A 19,868-nucleotide genomic window follows, 5' to 3' on the forward strand; every position below is an offset into this window, starting at 1 on the left:
CTGATAGGCTATAGCCCATGGGGTCACAAAGAGTCGGACACGACTGAGCAACTTCACTTTCACTTCTCACTTGTCCTTTTTCTTATTTATTTATTTGGCTGTGCTAGATCTTAGTTGCAGCACATGGGGTCTACTTCCCTGACCAGGGATCGAACCTGGGCCCCCTGCATTGGGAGCCTGAGGTATTAGCCACTGGACCACCAGGAAAGTCCCCACCCTGTAACTTTTATTTCAGTGTTTTTCTCAGTACTTCGAAATTTGTCCTAGGTGATAAAAAAGAATGTCCTTGTGCTCAAGCTACTGCATCAGAATGTGTAGCCAGAGCAGTAAGAATACCAAATATATTTAACCAGAAATGCATATCCCTTATTCAGTACTCATAGATAAATGAAAGAGACGATATTCGGTGACAGTATTAGCATGTGCATTGGCCATGTTAGATAAGCTCTGAAGACCAAGGGCTCTCCATATCATGCTTACAGTCTCTTGTCTGTAGAAAGTAAATCTACCAGAACAGAAATGACATGAGAATCTTCCCCTGGCTGATGAGATAGATTTATGTACTTTTTTCCTCTGATGGATGACCACCTATCCTGGAACTCCTGCCTTGGGCTGTAGCTTCTCCATCTCCTATCACTCCTGAGACAGGGACCCATTCATTCTCCATAGCATTGCAGAGCAAACACAGTTCAAGGGTTTGCAGAGATGTGGAATTTCCCCAGAAGCCTTTAATCCAAGACACAGAAAGCAAGATGAGGGCCCCATGTAGGAGGATTGAAGAGAGCAACACCCCAGAATATGGAGGTTGGTCACTGGAACAGCACTCCCAACTGCTCTCAGTCACAGGGGATCTCAGAACTGTTGGGCTAAGCATGGCCTCGCTTATTCTTCAGGCTTCTCAGAGACCTAAGAAACTTGGTCTTGGTGCAGAGTTCTGAGGTTGGTAGAGGAGAGAGGATCAGTCTCTCAGAAATGACAGTGATTAACCTGAATGAGGGTGATGGAAAGATACAGCCCCATAGTAGGAACCTGTAAAGATATACTTGTCCTTATTGGCAAGTATACGAAGTCCAGAACAATCCGGGCTGCTGTAGTTAACACTTTCAACTCAGGTCCCGGGAAGGTAGGGATTTTGGGAATCAGCAGAGCCCTCAGCCTCAGATCAGCAGAGAATAGAGCCCCAGGAAGGGTGCAGAGTCAAAGTGAAGACCCAGGGTGTGGATATGGAAGCCCCTCAACTCACAGCCAACAGGACTACACTTAGCTCATCTTCTCCAGTTAGCCCTGGGAGGCATAGGTAAGTGCTGGCCAGCTCAAGGGCCCCGTGACTTCTGCCTGGTTGGTGTCAAGGAGATGAGGACCTTGGTTTATAGGCGGGCTGTTCATCAGAGAGTGGAAATCCCAGGTATGACAGTGGCACACTCTTGTCTGAGGAGTGCGGCAGGCAACTAGCCCATTACAATAAATTCTTAGAAAGTCCTGCAAATGTAATGGGCCCTGGGAGGGAACAGGCAGGGCTTTCAGACTAAGTTTATCCCTTATTTTCTGAAGGTGAATGGCTTCAGGGCCTTAAAGTCCTTGGGCTAATGGGGAGGCCTCATTTAGCTGATGTAGGGTACCCAGTTCCTAATAGTGTTCAATTGATGGCACTGACTGACAATGAAGGATCCCTCTCAGAAAGAAGGGGGCCACGGAGGGCACTGTCCCTGTTAGGTCTTAGACTGTGCCACTTAGGCCTGGTGACATGGTGAGTCCTACTCACTTCCTCCCAGAGGATCACATGGAGGTAAGGAATCCTGATCAAACAGAGCGACCACAGGTCAGCAGAAGGATGATTTCCAGATTGTACCAGAAGGCAAGGACCCTGATGACTGAAAAGACCATCCATCTCAAAACAATGGGGGCAGAACACATTGCTTCCACTACTGTTAGCCTCGGAAGACCACAGCCTGTTGTGGCCCGATGAGGCAAACTCCACTTCTTCCTTGGGGGTCTCGGAATTGGGGGCCTGATGGGAGAAGCTTTAAGGCAAGTCAGGGAATATTTCCAGTTTGTGAATATTTCCAGGTTATTTCCAAATCAGAGTGAGGATGGTAAAACTGTCTAAACATACATACCAGGATGGCCACAGAGAATCTTCCCTACTGTCAGGCTAGAAGGCCACAGGTAGAGTTGTCAGGCCAAGGGGCCCTTCAGCTCTGACTGAAGAGTAGCAGGAAAGTTAGGGTTTTGGTCTGATGGTGGTGGTCCCATGTCAACAGAGGGGGAGTCTTGGGCTTGGCTGAGAGTCAAATTTGGGACCCTGAGAGGAACCACCTGTCATCCTCAAGGAGCTTGCCACAGCTTTCATTCTTGTGAGACTATGGGGAGGGGTGGCTAGATAAGGCCACTCTGATTTCCTCCTCCAGGCTCACAGGGAGGTATCGGTCTTACTATGAGGAGATAGGCCTCAGGTCAAGAAGGAGGGGATTCCCCAGGCCCCACCAGAAGTCAAATTGTGAAGCTCGAGTGGAGACTGAGGGGTCTACTCATCCCTGAATAGAGGGTACAAAGGAGAGTCCTGCCCTCCCCTTTGATGTCAGTTCTAGAAAGCTCAGGGGAAGACTGTCAGGCAAGGCTCTCCCTCACTTCTTTATACCAGGCCTTCTTCTTGTTGAATTGCTAAGTCATGTCTCACTTTCTTGTGACTCCATGGACTGTACCCCGCCAGGCTCCTTTGTCCATGGGATATTCCAAGAATTCCAAGAATTCTAGGCTGGGTTGCCATTTCCTCCTCCAGGGGATCTTTCTGACCCAGAGACTGAGTCTGTGTCTCCTGCAGCTCCTGTATCTCAGGCGGATCCTTTACTGCTGAGCCACCAGGGAAGCTCGATATCAGCCCTAAGGGAGGTCAGATCTTTGTTGGAAAGTGCAGGCACCAGTCATGAGAAGGGAGGGATATGGTGCCTGCCAGGCCCTGTGGCAGATGCTTTACAGTTACCACCACATGCCACCAGTCTTTCCAGACAGGGCTTGTCAAACTCCCTTCACAGTTAAAGAGCCCGAGGCTCTCTCAGTTTAATGATGTGACAAACTTTTCCATGGCTGGTAAGTGACATAGGCCCTTGATCTGAGTTAGTCTAAAGCTCACCCTCTCACTCCTGCAAGCCTGAGCTGACCTGGTACCCTTAATTCCCTTCTTATTCTCATTACTGTGAAATGTATTGGAAGCAATAAGAAGAAAGACTCTGAGGTCGAACTATTACATTGTAATACATAGCCAGAGCAATAATAATAATAATGCCAAAACAAATGTGACATATGAAGAGAGGAAAAAAGATAATATTTGCTGGCAATAAGATCATCTATGCATACATATGAGGTTTCAAATAAGTTTAAAGATCAAGGACTCACAAAACAATCATCACATAAGCATTTTTTTTGTATAGAAAATATCTATTAGATCTAAAATATAAACTTTATTTATTAGAACAGAGATTGCCTGAGAAGTCTGGCTGAAGGACAGACGGCCAGGTTACCACATTTTGTTTCTCTCACAGGTCTCTACCTGGGCCCCTTATTTATGTCATGGATTTCCCATCTCTTATCACTTCTAGGACAGGGACTCCTTCTCTGCAAGGTTTGGAGTAGGGAAACTGATCAGGGCTTTTCAGGGATGTGGCATTTCCTAAGAAGCCTTTAATCAAAGGGCCAAGGGCTTATAGGGGGACACCCATACATCTGGACTGAGGAAAGCACACCCAGGAATATTAGGTATAAGAAGGATCCAGGGAGAGACCTCAAGTTGAACATCTCTTTTGTCTGTTGTCACAGTATAGTTGTCAGGGACTTGAAACCTTTTGTCTAAGGAGGGCAATCTCAGGTCAGAGTAGGAATTGTCAAATATATATGTGAAGTCCCTTAATAAAAAGTGAAAGAAATAGCCACCCAGAACCACTGGGGTTCTGTAGTGTCCACTTGCTGCTGTCAGCCCTCGGAGGTCCTGAATTCCATCATAGGATGAGGTAGAGAGAGGCCTTGAGAGCTGAGAGAGAGTGCTACTGCCATGGGCAGGGCACGTTCCAGATCTAAGTCCTCCAGCTCCTCCCACATAGTGACATCCAGGGCAGATCCTTCATCTTGAGGTTGAAAAGAGAAGTAAGTATTCCAAGTAATTGAGTGCCAAGATGGAGCTTAAGGGAATACATTTTATGTCTTTTTTTGTTCTTGCTTGACCTCAGTAACTGGGATATGTATCTTTTTCTGCTTAGGGCTTTCTTTTTCATAGTATTGAAATATTCTTCCTTGTAATTGAAGGTTTCTTTGACTCCCGTATCTGTGTTTATGAACAAAGTATATCCCATTTATTACTGTTTTTCAGTATAAAGATTTTGGTATTTTCTATAATGAATCAGATAATGAATCAGAAATCCTTGAATCTCTGTGATTCAGAGAAAGATAACATGTCAAAAGTGTTGGGAGTTTCTTGCCAATGTGAATGAAGACTAAGTGAAATTGTTGTTATCAGGAAATAAAGAAAAGGGTCTTGACTGTGTGGCATCTGCAATACAGTGGAACAGGAATTCCCAGCCCCTGTTTCCCTTCAGCAGCCCAGATTTTAAAATTGTATAAGTAACAAAATACCTTTATAGAAGGTCTAGAACCCAATTAAGAAATTGCAGTACCACAGGTAAGCATAAAACTTAGATCAGCTGCACTTGCAATGCATAAGCCCAGTGATTTGACTCTATTGGCATCACCCCCTGTCTCGGGCTGGTACAGCTTGGTACCAAAAGAGATTGCAACCTTTCCTGGTAGGGCAAAGTGACAGTGGGGGAATGTTTTGAGTGTCCAGGAAACTGTTAGTACTAAGAAAGGTATTCAAGAAAGGTGCAGGACACAAAACAACACAGAAAAGTGAGTTGTGTTTCTAAATACTGACAACAAACTATCTGAAAAAGAAATTAAGAAAACAGTTCTATTTCAAATATGTCAAAAAGAATAAAATACTTAGAAATAAATTTAATCAAGGAAGTGAAATGTCTGTACACTGAAGGCAACAAGACGCTGATGGAACAAATTGGAAAAGACACAAATAAAAAGATGTCCGAAGTATATGGATTGGAAGAAGTCATACTGTTCAAATATCCATACTGCCCAAAGTGATCTACAGACTTAAGGTACTGTGTGTCATAATTCCACTGGAATTTTCCAGAGAAATAGAAATGCTAAAATTCTTATGAAACCACAAAAGACCTTGGATAGACAAAATAACGTTGAGAAAGATGAGCAAAGGTGGACGCCTGGCTCTTCTTGCCTTTGTTCAAGACAATATGATACCAGCATATACATAGATACACAGACCAATGGAACAGAATAGAGCCTAGAAATACAACCATGCACATATAGTCAAGTAATCTTTGACAAAGGCACAAAGAATACACAGTGAAAAAGATAGTATCCTCAGTCAACAAATAGTGTTGAGAAAACTGAATATTTGCATGAAAAGTATCAAACTGGAGTCGTATCTTACATCATACTCAAAAAATGCAAAATGGATTTAAGACTTAAAAATGAGATCAGAAACCTTAAAACAGTTAGAAGAAAACATAGGGGGGAACTCTTTGTCTTGGCAATGTTCTGGGGATTTCAGTTTTTTTTTTGTTGTTGTTGTTGTTCTTTTTAATTTGACAACAGAAACACAGGCAAGAAAAACAAAAATAAATGGCACTACATCAAATTAAAAAGATTCTGTATAGCAATGGAAACAATCAACTAAATGAAAAGGTGGAATAGGAGAAAAAGTTTGCAAGCCATATATCTGATAACTTAATATAAAAGGAACTCAGACAACTCAATAACAGACTAATTAATTGAAAATAACTAAAAAAGGAGCAAAGAACATAAATATTTTCCAAAGAAGACATACAAATGCCCAACAGCTATATGAAAAGGAGCTCAGCATCACTAACCACCAGAGAGATGATAATCCACACCACAGTAAGAGATCACCTCATACCTGTTGGGAGAGCTATTATCAAAAACCAAGTGATAACACGTTTTGGCAAGAGTGTTGAGAAAAGGGAACCTTTGCACACAGTTGCTGGGAATATAAATTGGCACAGCCACTATGGAAAAGAAGTGTGGAGGTTCCTCAGAAAATCACAACTGTAACTATCCTACGACTCAGCATTGCCAATTCCTTGTATGTAGTCGACCCTTGAACAACACAAATTTCAACTGTGCAGGTCCACATATAGATGAATTTTTTTCAATAAATACATTGGAAAACTATTCAGAGGTTTGAGATGACTTGAAAAAACAGGTGACTCGCATATCCTAGGAATATAAAAAGATTAAGAAAAAGCTGTCATGAATGCATAAAATTTATGTAGATACTAGTCTATTTTATCACTTCATGGGAAATAGATGGGGAAACAGTGTCAGACTTTATTTTTGGGGGCTCCAAAATCACTGCAGATGGTGACTGCAGCCATGAAATTAAAAGACGCTTACTCCTTGGAAGGAAAGTTATGACCAACCTAGATAGCATATTCAAAAGCAGAGACATTACTTTGTCAACAAAGGTCCGTCTAGTCAAGGCTATAGTTTTTCCTGTGGTCATGTATGGATGTGAGAGTTGGACTGTGAAGAAGGCTGAGCGCCAAAGAATTGATGCTTTTGAACTGTGGTGTTGGAGAAGACTCTTGAGAGTCCCTTGGACTGCAAGGAGATCCAACCAGTCCATTCTGAAGGAGATCAGCCCTGGGATTTCTTTGGAAGGAATGATGCTAAAGCTGAAACTCCAGTACTTTGGCCACCTCATGCAAAGAGTTGACTCATTGGAAAAGACTCTGATGCTGGGAGGGATTGGGGGCAGGAGGAGAAGGGGACGACAGAGGATGAGATGGCTGGATGGCATCACCGACTCGATGGACGTGAGTCTGAGTGAACTCTGGGAGTTTGTGATGGACAGGGAGGCCTGGCGTGCTGTGATTCATGGGGTAGCAAAGAGTCAGACATGACTGAGTGACTGAACTGAACTGAACCATAAAATATACACAAATATGAAAATATTAAATTTATCAAAAGTTATGCACGCGCGCGCACACACACACACACACACACACACACACACACTTATGGACCATGAATAGCACTATTCGTCCCTGATGAGCAGTTTCAGTAGTAAATTGTGATCTCAAAAAACTGACCACCAATGGTTTTCAGGTAGTTCTCATTGTGTTTACTATGATATATTGTAAACCTTGAATAACATGATAGGACTCATATGAAGTGCCCCTAGTGGTGCTGGAAGTGCTCTCAAGAAGCAGAGAGAAGTCACGACATTATGCAAAAAAGTTGAATTGCTTGTTGTGTACCACAGTGTGGGTCTGCAATCGTGGTTGCCACCATTTCAAGATGAATGAATCCAGCATAAGGACCACTGTAAGAAAAAGAACAGGAAATTTAAGTGCAGCTACACCAGCAGGTGTGAAAACCTTGTGCTTTTTGTGAACTACATTTTTATCTTGTGTTTAAAATATAGCTTGTATGTGGGTGCAAGATTGCAATAAGCAAGGCATACCTATAGACTCTAATATGATTGAAGAAAAATCAAAGTCATTATGACAACCTAAAGCAAAAGGCGGGTGTGAAGGATCTAAAGCTGGAGAATTTAATGGCAGCAAAGGATGGCCTGACAAATTTAGAAAGAGGTTTGACTTAAAATATCAAAATAATAGGAGAAGCAGCTTTTGCAAAATCAACAGGCAACAGATGTGTTCCCAGATGCCATTAAGAAAATCACTGGGTATTAGCTCTTCACGGGATAGCTATCCCAGAGTCTGGGTTGCTATCTCAATTTAGTTCCCTCAGATTGCCCTCGGGGCATTCAGACACGGGGTCCTTACCCTAAGCAATGCAGCCTGCGCCTCCCTGTCAAGCCGCCCCCCCCCGCCGCCCCCCTACCTTGCTAGTGGCAGACGTGAGTGTCTAGGCTGCTGCTCCACTGGGAGTTGCCGTTAGGCATGTAATCTGTGGGTTTTAATTATTTATGTATGTATTTTTTTTTTCCTCCCGATTATATTTCCCTCTAAGATTCCTAGGCTCACCACAGACCCGCCAGTGAGAGTGTTTCGTGGTGTTCGGAAACTACTCTCTTTAAGATTCCCTTCCCGGGATGGATTTCCATCTCTACCTCTTTTATCTCTATGTCTATCTTTTATATGTTGTCCTACCTCCTTTTGAAGACAATAAACTGCCTTTGTAGGTTCCTGATGTCCTCTGCCCGCGTTCAGAAGTTGTTTTGTGGAATTTTCTCAGCATTCAAATGTTCTTTCAATGAATTTGTGGGGGAGAAAGTGGTCTCCCCATCCTATTCCTCTGCCATCTTAGGACTGCCCCTTGAAACATGCGATCCTAATTCCACAACCAGGGTTTGAACTCATACCCCTTACACTGGAAGCACAGTTTTGTTTTCTGTAATTTGAACGTTTATTTTTTGCTTGGGGATAGCCAATTAAGAATATTGTGACAGTTTCAGATGAACAGTGCAGGGACTCACCCATACATAGACATGTATCCACTCTCCCCCAAACTCTCCTACCATCAATATTGCCACATAGCACATAACCAAAAGAATTAAGAGAGATAAAGGAGAGAAAGAGATAATGCTCACTAACCATATGATTATCTGCATGTGCAAATTCAGACACCCTCAAGTTATCAAGGGCTTACAAGATTATCAGGTGCTATGCTTCTATGTAGAAAGTAAATACTTAATTTTTTTAATTAAAAATATTTATTTTTGGCTGCTCTGAGTCTTAGCTGTGACACTCGGGATCTTTGTTACCACATGAAAGCTCTTTAGTTGTGGCATGTGAAAGTTTTAGTTGTGGCACATGAATTCTTAGTTCTGGTATGTGGGATCCAATTACCTGACCAGGGATTGAACCTGGGCCCCCTTCACTGGGAGTACAGAGTCATAACCACTGGACCAACAGGAGGGTCCTGAAAGTAAAGATTTTAGAACCACCCTAAATATGGTGGCTCAGAAAGTAAAGAATCCACCTGCAATGTGGGAGTCCTGGGTTTGATTCCTGGGTTTGGTACATCCGCTGGAGGAGAGCAACTCACTCCAGGATTCTTGCCTGGAGAATCCCCATGGACAGAGGAGCCTAGCAGGCTACAGTCCATGGGGTTGCAAAGAGTAGGACATGACTGAGCAACTAAGCACACACCCAAAATCTGGCTGAGGAGAAGAAATATATCAGCTCTTTTTCTCTGACAGCATACCATCTGTCCTGAGTTCCTTGATTTGTGCTGCATTTTCCTAATCTTACATCACTTTTGGGACTGAGACCCGTTTTCTTCAAGATTTGCTAGAGGGTAATTGCTCAAGTGTTTGTAGGAATATGCATTTCCCAGGAAGCCTTTAATCAAGCAACAGAAGCTGATATCAGAACTCCATAAAAGAGGACTGTGGAGACAGTGACTCCTGATTATAGTGGTCACCCAAACAGCTATCTTAGATCAGTAGAAGGAGCAGTCTCAGGCTGTGGTAGATGTAGTAAGGATGCTGAGCAAGAGGAATCCAGAAGGACTCGAGTTGCATCCCTGCTGCCTGTTTTCGGAGGCCCTTCTGGACTACGATCACATGAGGGTCACCCTGACTTCCAACTTGGAATTCTCAAGACTAGGACCTTGATGTAAGACAGGTAGCTTCACAAAGCAGAGAGTGGAGTTACAGGGTTCGTCCCGTGTCAATGTGAGGACGTGAAAGTGCACTCACAGTAGCACACACTGCATTGAAGGAGGCCCTGGAAAATCTCTGTCGCTGTGCTCCCCAGGAATCTCAGGGCACAGATGTCAGGTTGATTTTCAGTCTGGAAATTCTCAGTGAGGTGAGGCCTCTGTCTAATAGGATCAGCCTAGTTTCGTGGGTGGACGAACCTGAGCCCAAGCAGGACCTCAGATGACAATGCTGAGTGTTAGCGGGGACGCCTGGAGAGGGAGCCAAACAGCATTCTGTAAATTCTTAGCTCTGAGAGACCCAGAACAGCTACTTCTAAGTGGTCCCCACATTCCACCTGTGTGAACTCAGGGAGGACAAGGCCTTCTCTAGCAGGATAGGGCCCCAGATCTGCAGAGGGGTGTCATCTTGACCATAACCGGACTTAAGGTGAGGACGATCAGTGCTAATGAGAGGATCTCCCCAGAACAGTGCTCCGATTCCTTCCACTAGGGACTTGGGTTGGAGAAGGAAATGGCAACCCACTCCAGTGTTCTTGCCTGGAGAATCCCAGGGACGGGGGAGCCTGGAGGGCTGCCATCTATGGGGTCGCACAGAGTCGGACATGACTGAAGCGACTTAGCAGGAGCAGTAGCAGGGACTTCCGAAGGCAAGGGCTTTGTTTGGGGGCTGTAGGACTTGGGTTCATAGATGGATGCGTTTGGGGCTCTGATAAACTGCACACGTAGGACCCTGAGAGAGAATCCAGAGACGGATGAATATTGAGCTACCGGGCTTCCCGTAGCATGCTGCCCTTGCCGTCGACCCCAGACGACCTCACGTAGGACCCTACGCAGCTCCCCTCCACTTCCGGTTCGAAGGCGAGGAGCTCGGCCAGTAACCGCAGCAACCATTTGGCGGAGACTTAGTGTCCAGGACTCGTCTGGAACCAAGGTGAGGACCTGAATGGAGCTGAAGGGACTTTCCCAACCCTCCCAGTAATAAAAGTAACCCATCCACATCCCACCCCTGTGATATGGCTCTTGTGGGCCCCTCAGAGCTATCGGCTGAATGTGGTCTAGAGTTTCTCAGGCTAAGGCGTTGGTCTCTGGGGGTAGGCCCAGATTCTACCCCGGAGGAGGTCTAGGACCTAGATTATGGCCCTGAGGGCTGAGGAGCAGAGTTCGACACTGCAAGAGGGCCTCACTGAGCGACTCCCCTATACTTAGCTCTAGGAGGCCTCGGGTAAGCTGGCCAACTGTCGTGCCCCCTGGTGTCCACTGGAGGTGGTTTTGGTGAAGTGAGAACCTTGCTCTAACAGAATAAACCCAGTTCAACAAAGGGAGCTAGTCTGCAACATGATTCATGGTTGTGACGCTGAGTAAGGATGGCGGCCACTTCCTTAAGAAACGGGGCCACATAAAGCACCAGCCCTGTTTTCAGGCCTGGGAGAATCAGGCGTTTTGACATGACTTTCCCGGGACATCTCAGGGAAATGAGCAACCAGGTCAAAGTGGTAGCCTTAGGTTATTAAGGGAGGGTTTCAGATTTGCCAGGGGTCATGGTGAGAACCTCGGGGGCCGTGGATATGTTCCACACCACATCATTCGGACCAAATCCTCCCTGACGTCATCCCTGGCAGACCTCAAGAATACATGTCAGTCCCCACTGTGGGCTAAGGAGTGGTCAGCTAAGACAGTGGTGAACAGAGGGAGAGCTCTTAGACCCTGTCATGTGTCAAATGTAGACCTTGGATACTTCTATGTCCTGGCTGTTGTAAATAGTGCTGCAGTGAACATTTGAGTACAAGTGTCTTTTTCAGTTAGTTTTCTCAGGATATATCCTCTGTAATGGTACTGTTGGCTCATGTGGTAGTTTTATTTCTAGTTTTTTATGCAGAGTGAATTAAGTCAGAAAGAAGAAAGCTAATATCATGTATTAATGCATATATATGGAATCCAGAAAGATGGTACTGATGAACCTCTTTGCAGGACAGCCTGGCTCTGCAGACATAGAGAACACACTGGTGTAAACAGTGGGGGAAGGAGAGGGAGGGACAGTTTGAGAGAGTTACATTGAAAACGTACACATTACCATATGTAAAATAAATAACCACTGGGAATTAGTTTTATGACTCAGGGAGCTCAATGCCAGTGCTCTAACAGCTTAAGAGGGGTGGGATGGGGTGGAGGGGGAGAGAGTTTGGAGAGGGAGGGGACATACAGTATACCTATGGCTGATTCATATTGATGTGGGGCAGAAAATAACACAATATTGTAAATATATTATCCTTCCATTAAAAATAAATAAATTTGTTTTAAAAAAGACATATAGAAGAAAAGAGGAGCAAAAAAAAAAAAAATTAACTTTGATTTGGGATCTTGGATGGGACCACAGGGACGTCAACCTGCCTGCAACAGCTTCCATTCTTAGGAGACCGTGTTTGGGAAGATGAGGTCATCTTCACTTCCTCCTGTGGGGACACAGGGTGATTGGCTTTTACTATCAGACAGGTATCAGTTCAGGGGAAAGGGGAGGTTCTCTGGCAGGCGCCCAGTTAAGGAACCTGAGTGAGGACTCAGAGCATGCATCCCAACCCTTGGATTTCAGCCCAGGAAATCTCAGGGATGGGCTGTGAGGTTGAACATCTGCTTTACTGTTTTATACCAAGTCTAGGGGAGGGGAAATGTCTTGTCTGAAGGTGCAGCCACCAGTTAGCAAATGGAAAATAGTGCCCAGCGTTTTAAGGAGCCAAGGTAAGGACCTTGAATGATGATCCCAGTGAACTCAGGGTAGAAAAGACCCTACTGAGCTCTCAGCACTGGGTGTCCCCTGGGAGGGAGGTGGACTGAGGCATCCCTTCACTTGCTTCTGGATCATGTGGAGGTCTGAAGTGTCTGCATCAGAGCCAGAACTTGATGTGATAATACTGAAGATGAGCTGAGAGGACCCCACTGTCAGCACGTGGTGTCACCTCAGTAAATCCAAAGCAGGGCTGAGAGGATGCAGAGGAATAGTAAGGCCTCTGTTCTTCCTCTGGGATTCTCAGGAGACAAGCTGAGCAGGAAAACAGGAGCCTTGTGGGTTCCTAGGGCAGTGTCCTCAAGGACACTTGCAGAGGCGGCCTTTGATTAAGCCAAGGTAGAATCTCCCTGTTCTAACGTGCTCATGTCACCTCATTCTCCATCCTCCAGGTGCCCCAATCTCCTGTCTATTGGCCCAGACCCCTGCCTGCGGTCCCTGACCACAGCTGTCATGCCTCGTGGGCAGAAGAGTAAGCACCGTGCTCGTGAGAAACGTCGCCAGGCCCGGGCTGAGATCCAGGGTCTTCATGATCAGGCTACCACGTCTAGGGGAGAAGAGACCACCTCCTTCTCCCCTCCTGATTCAGAGAGTGCTCCCTCAAGCTCGTCTGCTGCTGGCACCGCCACGGGTCCTCCGGGAGCCCAAGGCACCACCAGTGCTGCTGCAGGTGCTATACGCAAAAGATCTGGTGGTGGTGGCGCAGCACGCTCGAGATCTGGAGTAGGTGGCATAGCACGCTTGAAATCTGGTGGAGGTGCCGAGGGCCAAGTTCAGGGAGGTGAAAATTCCTCCCAGGCCTCAGCTGCTGCTGAGAGCTCTCACACAGATCTTCTGACCATGGAGTCAGAGAATTTGGTGAAGTACATGCTGTTAAAGTATAAGATGAGGGAGCTAATTAAGAGGTCAGAAATGGTGAAGGTTATCCACAGAAGGTACAAGGCGCAATTCCCTGAGATCCTCAGCAGGGCCTCTGAGCACATGGAGATGGTGTTTGGCATGGTGCTGAAGGAAGTCAGGCCCAACAGTCACTGCTATACCCTGGTGAGCAACCTAGATCTCAGCGACAGTGAGTCTATGAGAGGTGACTGGGGGCTGCCGAAGAATGGTCTTCTGATGCCTCTGCTGGGTGTCATCTACCTGAATGGCCATCGTGCCTCTGAGGAGGAGGTCTGGAAGTTCCTGAACATTCTGGGCATCTATGATGGAAGAATGCACTTCATCTTTGGAGACACCAGGAAGCTCATCACAGAAGATCTGGTGCAGGAAGAGTACCTGGAATACAACCAGGTGCCTGGCAGTGATCCCCCTCGCTATGAGTTCCTGTGGGGTCCTAAAGCTCTCACAGAAAACAGCAAGACGAAAGTCCTGCAATTTTTGACCAAGGTCAACGATTTGGTCCCTGATGCCTTACTGCCACATTATGAGGAGGCTTTGAGAGAGGAGGCAGAGAGAACCGGAGCCAGAGCTGCAACCGGGACCGGCCCTTCTGCCTCAGCCAGCCCTGGCCCTTCTGCCTCGGCCAGACCTGGCACTTCTGCTGCAGCCAGGGCTGGCACTTCAGCCTCAGCCAGGGCTGACATGTCTGCCTTGGCCAGTGGTGGCCCTTCAGCCTCGGCCAGAGATGGCACTTCTGCTGCAGCCAGGGCTGGCACTTCTGCCTCAACCAGTGCCCACTCCAGGGCCACATCCAGCCACTCATCTGGCCCCTAGTGTGGTCTGAAGCACATTCTTCACTTTGTGGTTGGAAAAGCCTGTCAACCTGTGTTCCTACTGTGCATCAATAACTTGTTGACTTTTTATTCCTCAATTTTCAATTTTTACTTTTTACAACAAAGTTTATTTTAGGTTCATGATAGAAGTATTTGAATTACGTGGGTCTCATGCTGTTTGCTGTTTGTCAGATTTAGGATTAAGAGTTTTGTTCTTTGAAATACATACTGGAAATCCTCAAATCACTTTTGTGATCCAAGATGAGAATAACTACACTTTAGGATAAGAATATCCATAGAAATATGCAAGACACCACACTAAGGCTCAGAACATAGATGCATAGAGAAATAGCTGAAAATTTGTCAATTTTTGGTTTGCTTTACTTACTCTCTGTTTAGTTTCCCTTTAAATAAATGTAAAAGATATATACTTTGATCAGATTATATTTTACAAGAATGTTTGAGAATATAAATTACAGCAAATGATTTATACGTGGTTCTTCTTTTACACAAACATTAATTGAGCATCTGCTCTTAAGAAAACTTCATGCTTGTACTGGCAATGTTTAGTCAAAAAAAAAAAAAAAATCAGTGCATGCCTCTGCCCATGCAGTTATAGTTTCTCCAAGAAGTTGTCATTATTTGGAAGAGGCTGAGTTACTCTCTGAATCAGAAAGAACAAGAAAGAAGCAAGATAAAGAAGGGGTGGCGAGAACATATTACTTTGGTTTCATTGCTAAGCACAAGTTTGGCTGATTGGGGAGGTTGGATCTTTTTTTATTTTTTATCAGAACACTGCATAGTCCCTGACATCTCTTAGATGCCAAAAAAAAAAAAAAAAAAACCCAGCTGATGTAACATCTGAGGTCAAGATAATCATAGTGATAACTGCTATTGCCCCTAATATCTCAATAGATACAGGCGCCGTGCCCAATGCTTTCCATAAATACATATATTCCACCAATCCTACCAGACAGAGCTTATCAAACTCACTTTACAGTGGAGAGCCTGAGGCTTATAGAGTTAGAGTTTGGTTTTGTGCCAAAATACTTAAGGCTGGTAATTGACAGAGCTGGGACTAGACTCCTGCCCTAAACTAACTTTAGCACTCATACTATTCTCTCCCCACCCTGAGACACACCCTCGTCTTTTTTTTAAACAAGTACTTTTGACATTTCATTTCCTTTTCCTTCTTCATTTACTTTTTATTTATTTATTTATTTGGCTGTGCTGAATCTTATTTGCGGCACATGGGATTTACTTCCCTGACAAGGGATCGAACCTGGGCCCCCTGCATCGGGAGCCTGGGGTGCTAGCCACTGGACCACCAGGAAAGTCCCCACCCTGTATCTTTTATTTCAGTGTTTTTCTCAGCACTTCAAAATTTGTCCTAGGTGATAAAAAAAGAATGCCCTTGTGCTCAAGCTACTGGATTGGAATGTGTAGCCAGAGCAGTAAGAATACCAGATATATTTAACAAAAAATACGTATACCTTATTCATTACTCACAGATGAATGAAAGAGACAATATTCTGTGCCAGTATAAGCATGTACGTTGGCCATGTTAGATAACCTCTGAAGACCAAGGGCTCTCCATATCTTGCTTACAGTCTCTTGCCTATAGAAAGTAAATCTATCAGAACAGAAATGCCATGAGAACCTTCACCTGGCTGATGAGGAGATAGATTGATGTACTTTTTTTTTTTTCCCTGATGGGCTACCACCTCTCCTTGGACTCCTTGGGCTATAGCTTGTCCATCTCCCATCACTCCTGGGACAGGGACCCATTCATTCTCTGTAGCACTGCAGAGCAAACACAGCTCAAGAGTTTGCAGAGATGTGGAATTTCCCCAGAAGCCTTTAATCCAAGACACAGCAAGATGAGGACCCCATGGAGGAGGATTGAGGAGAGCAACACCCCAGAATATGGGGTGGGGGGTCACTGGGAGAGCACTCCCGTCTGCTCTCAGACACAGGATCTCAGAACTGTTAGGCTAAGCATGCCTCGCTTATTTTTCAGGCTTCTCAGAAACTTGGTCTTGGGACCGAGTTCTGAGGTTAGATAGGAGAGAGGGTCAGTCTCTCAGAAATGATGGTGATAAACCTGAATGAGGGTGATAGAAAGACCCAGCCACAACAGTAGCAACTGGTAAAGACCCGTCCTCATTGGCAATCCCATGAAGTCCAGAACAATCCAGGCTGCTGTGGTTAACTCAGGTCCCGGGAAGGTGGGGACATTGGGAATCAGCAGAGTCCTCAGCCTCAGATCAGCAGAGAATAGAGCCCCAGGAAGGGTGCAGAGTCAAATTGAAGACCCAGGGTGTGGATATGGAAGCCCCTCAACCCCAGCCGACAGGGCTACACTAAGTCCCTCCTCTCCAGTTAGCCCTGGGAAGCATAGGTAAGAGCTAGCCAGCTCAAGGGCCCCCTGACTTCTGGCTGGAGGGTGTCAAGGAGATGTGGACCTTGGTTTATAGGCTGGCTCTTCATCAGAGAATGGAAATCCCAGGCATGACATTTGCACAGTCCTCTATGAGGAGTGTGTCAGCCAACTACCCCATTACAGATAAATTCTTAGAAAGTCCTGCAAATGTAATGGGCCCTGGGAGGGAAGAGGCAGGGCTTTCAGAGTAAGTGTATCCCTTATTTCCTGAAGGAGAATGGCTTCAGGGCATTAAAGTCCTTGGACTAATGGAGGAAGCCTCTATCAGCTGAGGAAGGGTACCCAGTTCCTAACAGGAATCAACAGATGGCACTGACTGACAGCGAAGGATCCCTCCCAGAAAGAAGGGGGCTACAGAGGGCACTGTTCCTGTTAGGCCTTAGACTGTGCCACTTAGGCCTGGTGACATGGTGAGTCCTACTCACTTCCTTCCAGAACATCTCATGGAGGTAAAGAACCTCATCCTGATCAAAGGGAGCAGCCACAGCTCATAGAAGTATGATTTCCAGATTGTGCCAGAAGGTAAGATAAGGACCCTGATGACTGAAAAGACCACCCACCTCAAAACAATGGGGCAGAACTTATTCCTTCCACTACTGTTAGCCTCGGAAGACCACAGGCTGTGGTGGCCCAATGAGGCAAATTCCACCTCTTCCTCGCGGGTCTCAGGGAATTGGGGGCTTGAGGGGAGAAGCTTTAAGGTAAGTCAGTGAATATTTCCAGGTTGTAAATATTTCAAGGTTATTTCTAAGTCAGGGTGAGGATGGTAAAGAATGTGGGAACCCACATACCAGGATGACCACGTAGAATCCTCCCTAGTATCAGGCTAGAAGGCCCCAGGCAGAGTTGTCAGCCCAAGGGACCCTTCAGTTCTGACCGAGGAGTAGCAGGAAAGTTAGGGTTTTGGTCTGATGGTGGTGGTCCCATGTCAACAGAGGGGGGGATCTTGGGCTTGGCTGAGAGTCAAATTTGGGACCCTGATTTGGAACCCTGATTTGGGACCCTGAGAGGAACTGTCTTTTATCCTCAACCAGCTTCTAGAGCTTTCATCCTTGTGAGACTATGGGCAGGGGTAGCTAGATAAGGCCGCCCTCATTTCCTCCTCCAGGCTCCCAGGGAGGTATGGGTCTTACTATGAGGAGATAAGCCTCAGGTCCAGAAGGAGGGGATTCCCCAGGCCCCACCAGAAGTCAAATTTTGGAGCCTGAGTGCAGACTGAGGAGTGGACCCATCCTTGAATAGAGACAAAGAGTGTCATGCCATACCCTTTGATATCAGTTCTAGAAAGCTCCGGGGAGGGCTGTCAGGCAAGGCTTTCCCTTACTTCTTTATATCAGGCCTTCTTTTTGTCATTGTTGAATCACTAAGTCGTGCCTGACTCTTTTTTGATTCATGGACTGTAGCCCCCCAGGCTCCTCTGTCCATGGGATTCTTCAGGGAAAAACTGGAGTGGGTTGCCATTTCCTCCTCCAGGGAATCTTCCCAACCCAGGGACTGATTTAGGTCTCCTGCAGCTCCTGTATGTACCACAGGCAGATACTTTACTGCTGAGCCACTAGAGTGGTCCTATTTCAGGCCTAAGGGAGGTCAGATCTTTGCTGGAAAGTGCAGCCACCAGTCATGAGAAAGGAGGCATATGGTGCCTTCCAGGCACTGTGGTAGATGCTTTACAATTACCATGCCACCAGTCCTTCCAGACAGGGCTTCTCAAACTCACTTCACAGATAAAGAGCCTGAGGCGCTCTCAGAGAGTTTAATGATCTGACAAACTTCCCATGGCTGGTAAGTGGCAAGGATGGTCGTAGGCCCTTGAGTTGAGTTAGTCTAAAGCTCACCCTCTCACTCCTGCAAGCCTGAGCTGACCTTGTGCCCTTAATTCCCCTTTTATTTTCATTACTGTGAAATGTATCAGAAGCAATAAGAAGAAGGACTCTCAGGTCAAACTATTATATTGTAATACATAGCTAGAGCAATAATAATAATAAAACTAAAATAAATGTGACATGTGAAGAGAAGAAACAAAGCAATGATGTTTGCTGACAATAGGATCATCTGTCCATATATATGAAGTCTCGGATAAGCTTAAAAGATCTGAAAGCTTTACGGTTACACATAAGCTCCAAAGATCAGGATTCAAAAACAAGTCATCTCAGAGCCATTTCTTTGTATAAAGAAATATCTATTAGACATAAAATATAAAGTTTATGTATTCGAACATAAGTTCCCTGTGAAGTCTGGCTGAAGGAGAGAAGGGACAGGTTTGCCGGAGTCCAGCTCCAGCAGCCAGGGAATCAGCCTGAAGGGATGAGCGGTGCCGGCCAAGAATGATGTAGCCTCTGACTCGAGGTACGGGACTACATGTTTATTTCAAGCATCAGGTCTTCTTTTATACTTTGACAAAAGCATTAGGTCAGAGGTTTGACATTTTTCAGTTCCCCCTCACCCAGATTTATTGTCTCATTGTTGCCCTTTAAACAGAGTTCCTGTTTCAGCCATTCTCTCAGAATGGTGTTTACTTGTGATTACATTGTAACTCATGCTTATGTCTGGGCTGCATACCACATCCCTCAGTTTATTTCTTACCTTTCTAAATTCTGCTTGCCCCTAGTATCCTAAGCTCACTCGCTCCTAAAAAGGCTTCTCGCTATTCTTAATTATTCCTAAACCCTAAACTCAGCAAACTTCCTTTGCCATCAACATTTCCCTCACAAGCAGGTCTCAGATAACAATCCTTCCCATGGCCTCAAGCTGCGGCCTACATGCTCACCCTGGGACATTCTTTGTAAAAATCCTTGAACAAATGCCAATGGTTACTTTATAGATTATTTTATGGGCACAACTGCAGAAGGCTTTGTGCTTTCTCATAGTTCTCTGAAGAACAATAAGCACCTTAACGTTCTTTCCAGCCAACTCAACCGAAGAAAGAACAAGTCAGAATCACAAAACCTAACTCTTTCATCCCAGGACTGTGCCTGCGGGATGAGGAGAGGGGGTTTGGGCCACACCTCCATTTTGTCAGTAATGCCTAACACGGCTCCTGACACAGGTTACCATGTTTGTTTCTCTCACACGTCTCTACCTGGGCCCCCTTACTTATGCCATGGATTTCCCATCTCTCCTCACTCCTAGGACAGGGACTCCTTCTCTGCAACACTTGCAGTAGAGAAACTGCTTGGGGCTTTTCAGGGATGTGACATTT

General features: G+C 45.5%; 1 protein-coding gene across 1 annotated transcript; it reads left to right on the forward strand.

Moving 5' to 3' along the window:
* Positions 1 to 12,911: 12,911 nt before the first annotated feature.
* Positions 12,912 to 14,227, forward strand: LOC113887998 (melanoma-associated antigen B2-like). The gene is made up of 3 exons (XM_027535368.1): positions 12,912 to 13,241; positions 13,272 to 14,045; positions 14,157 to 14,227. The coding sequence occupies exons 1-3, from the start codon at positions 12,968 to 12,970 to the stop codon at positions 14,225 to 14,227; spliced, it is 1,119 nt and encodes a 372-aa protein (XP_027391169.1). The 5' UTR covers positions 12,912 to 12,967.
* The last annotated feature ends 5,641 nt before the right edge of the window (positions 14,228 to 19,868 follow it).

Source organism: Bos indicus x Bos taurus, chromosome X (genome assembly GCF_003369695.1).
Source record: "Bos indicus x Bos taurus breed Angus x Brahman F1 hybrid chromosome X, Bos_hybrid_MaternalHap_v2.0, whole genome shotgun sequence".
Classification (NCBI taxonomy): Eukaryota; Metazoa; Chordata; class Mammalia; order Artiodactyla; family Bovidae; genus Bos; species Bos indicus x Bos taurus.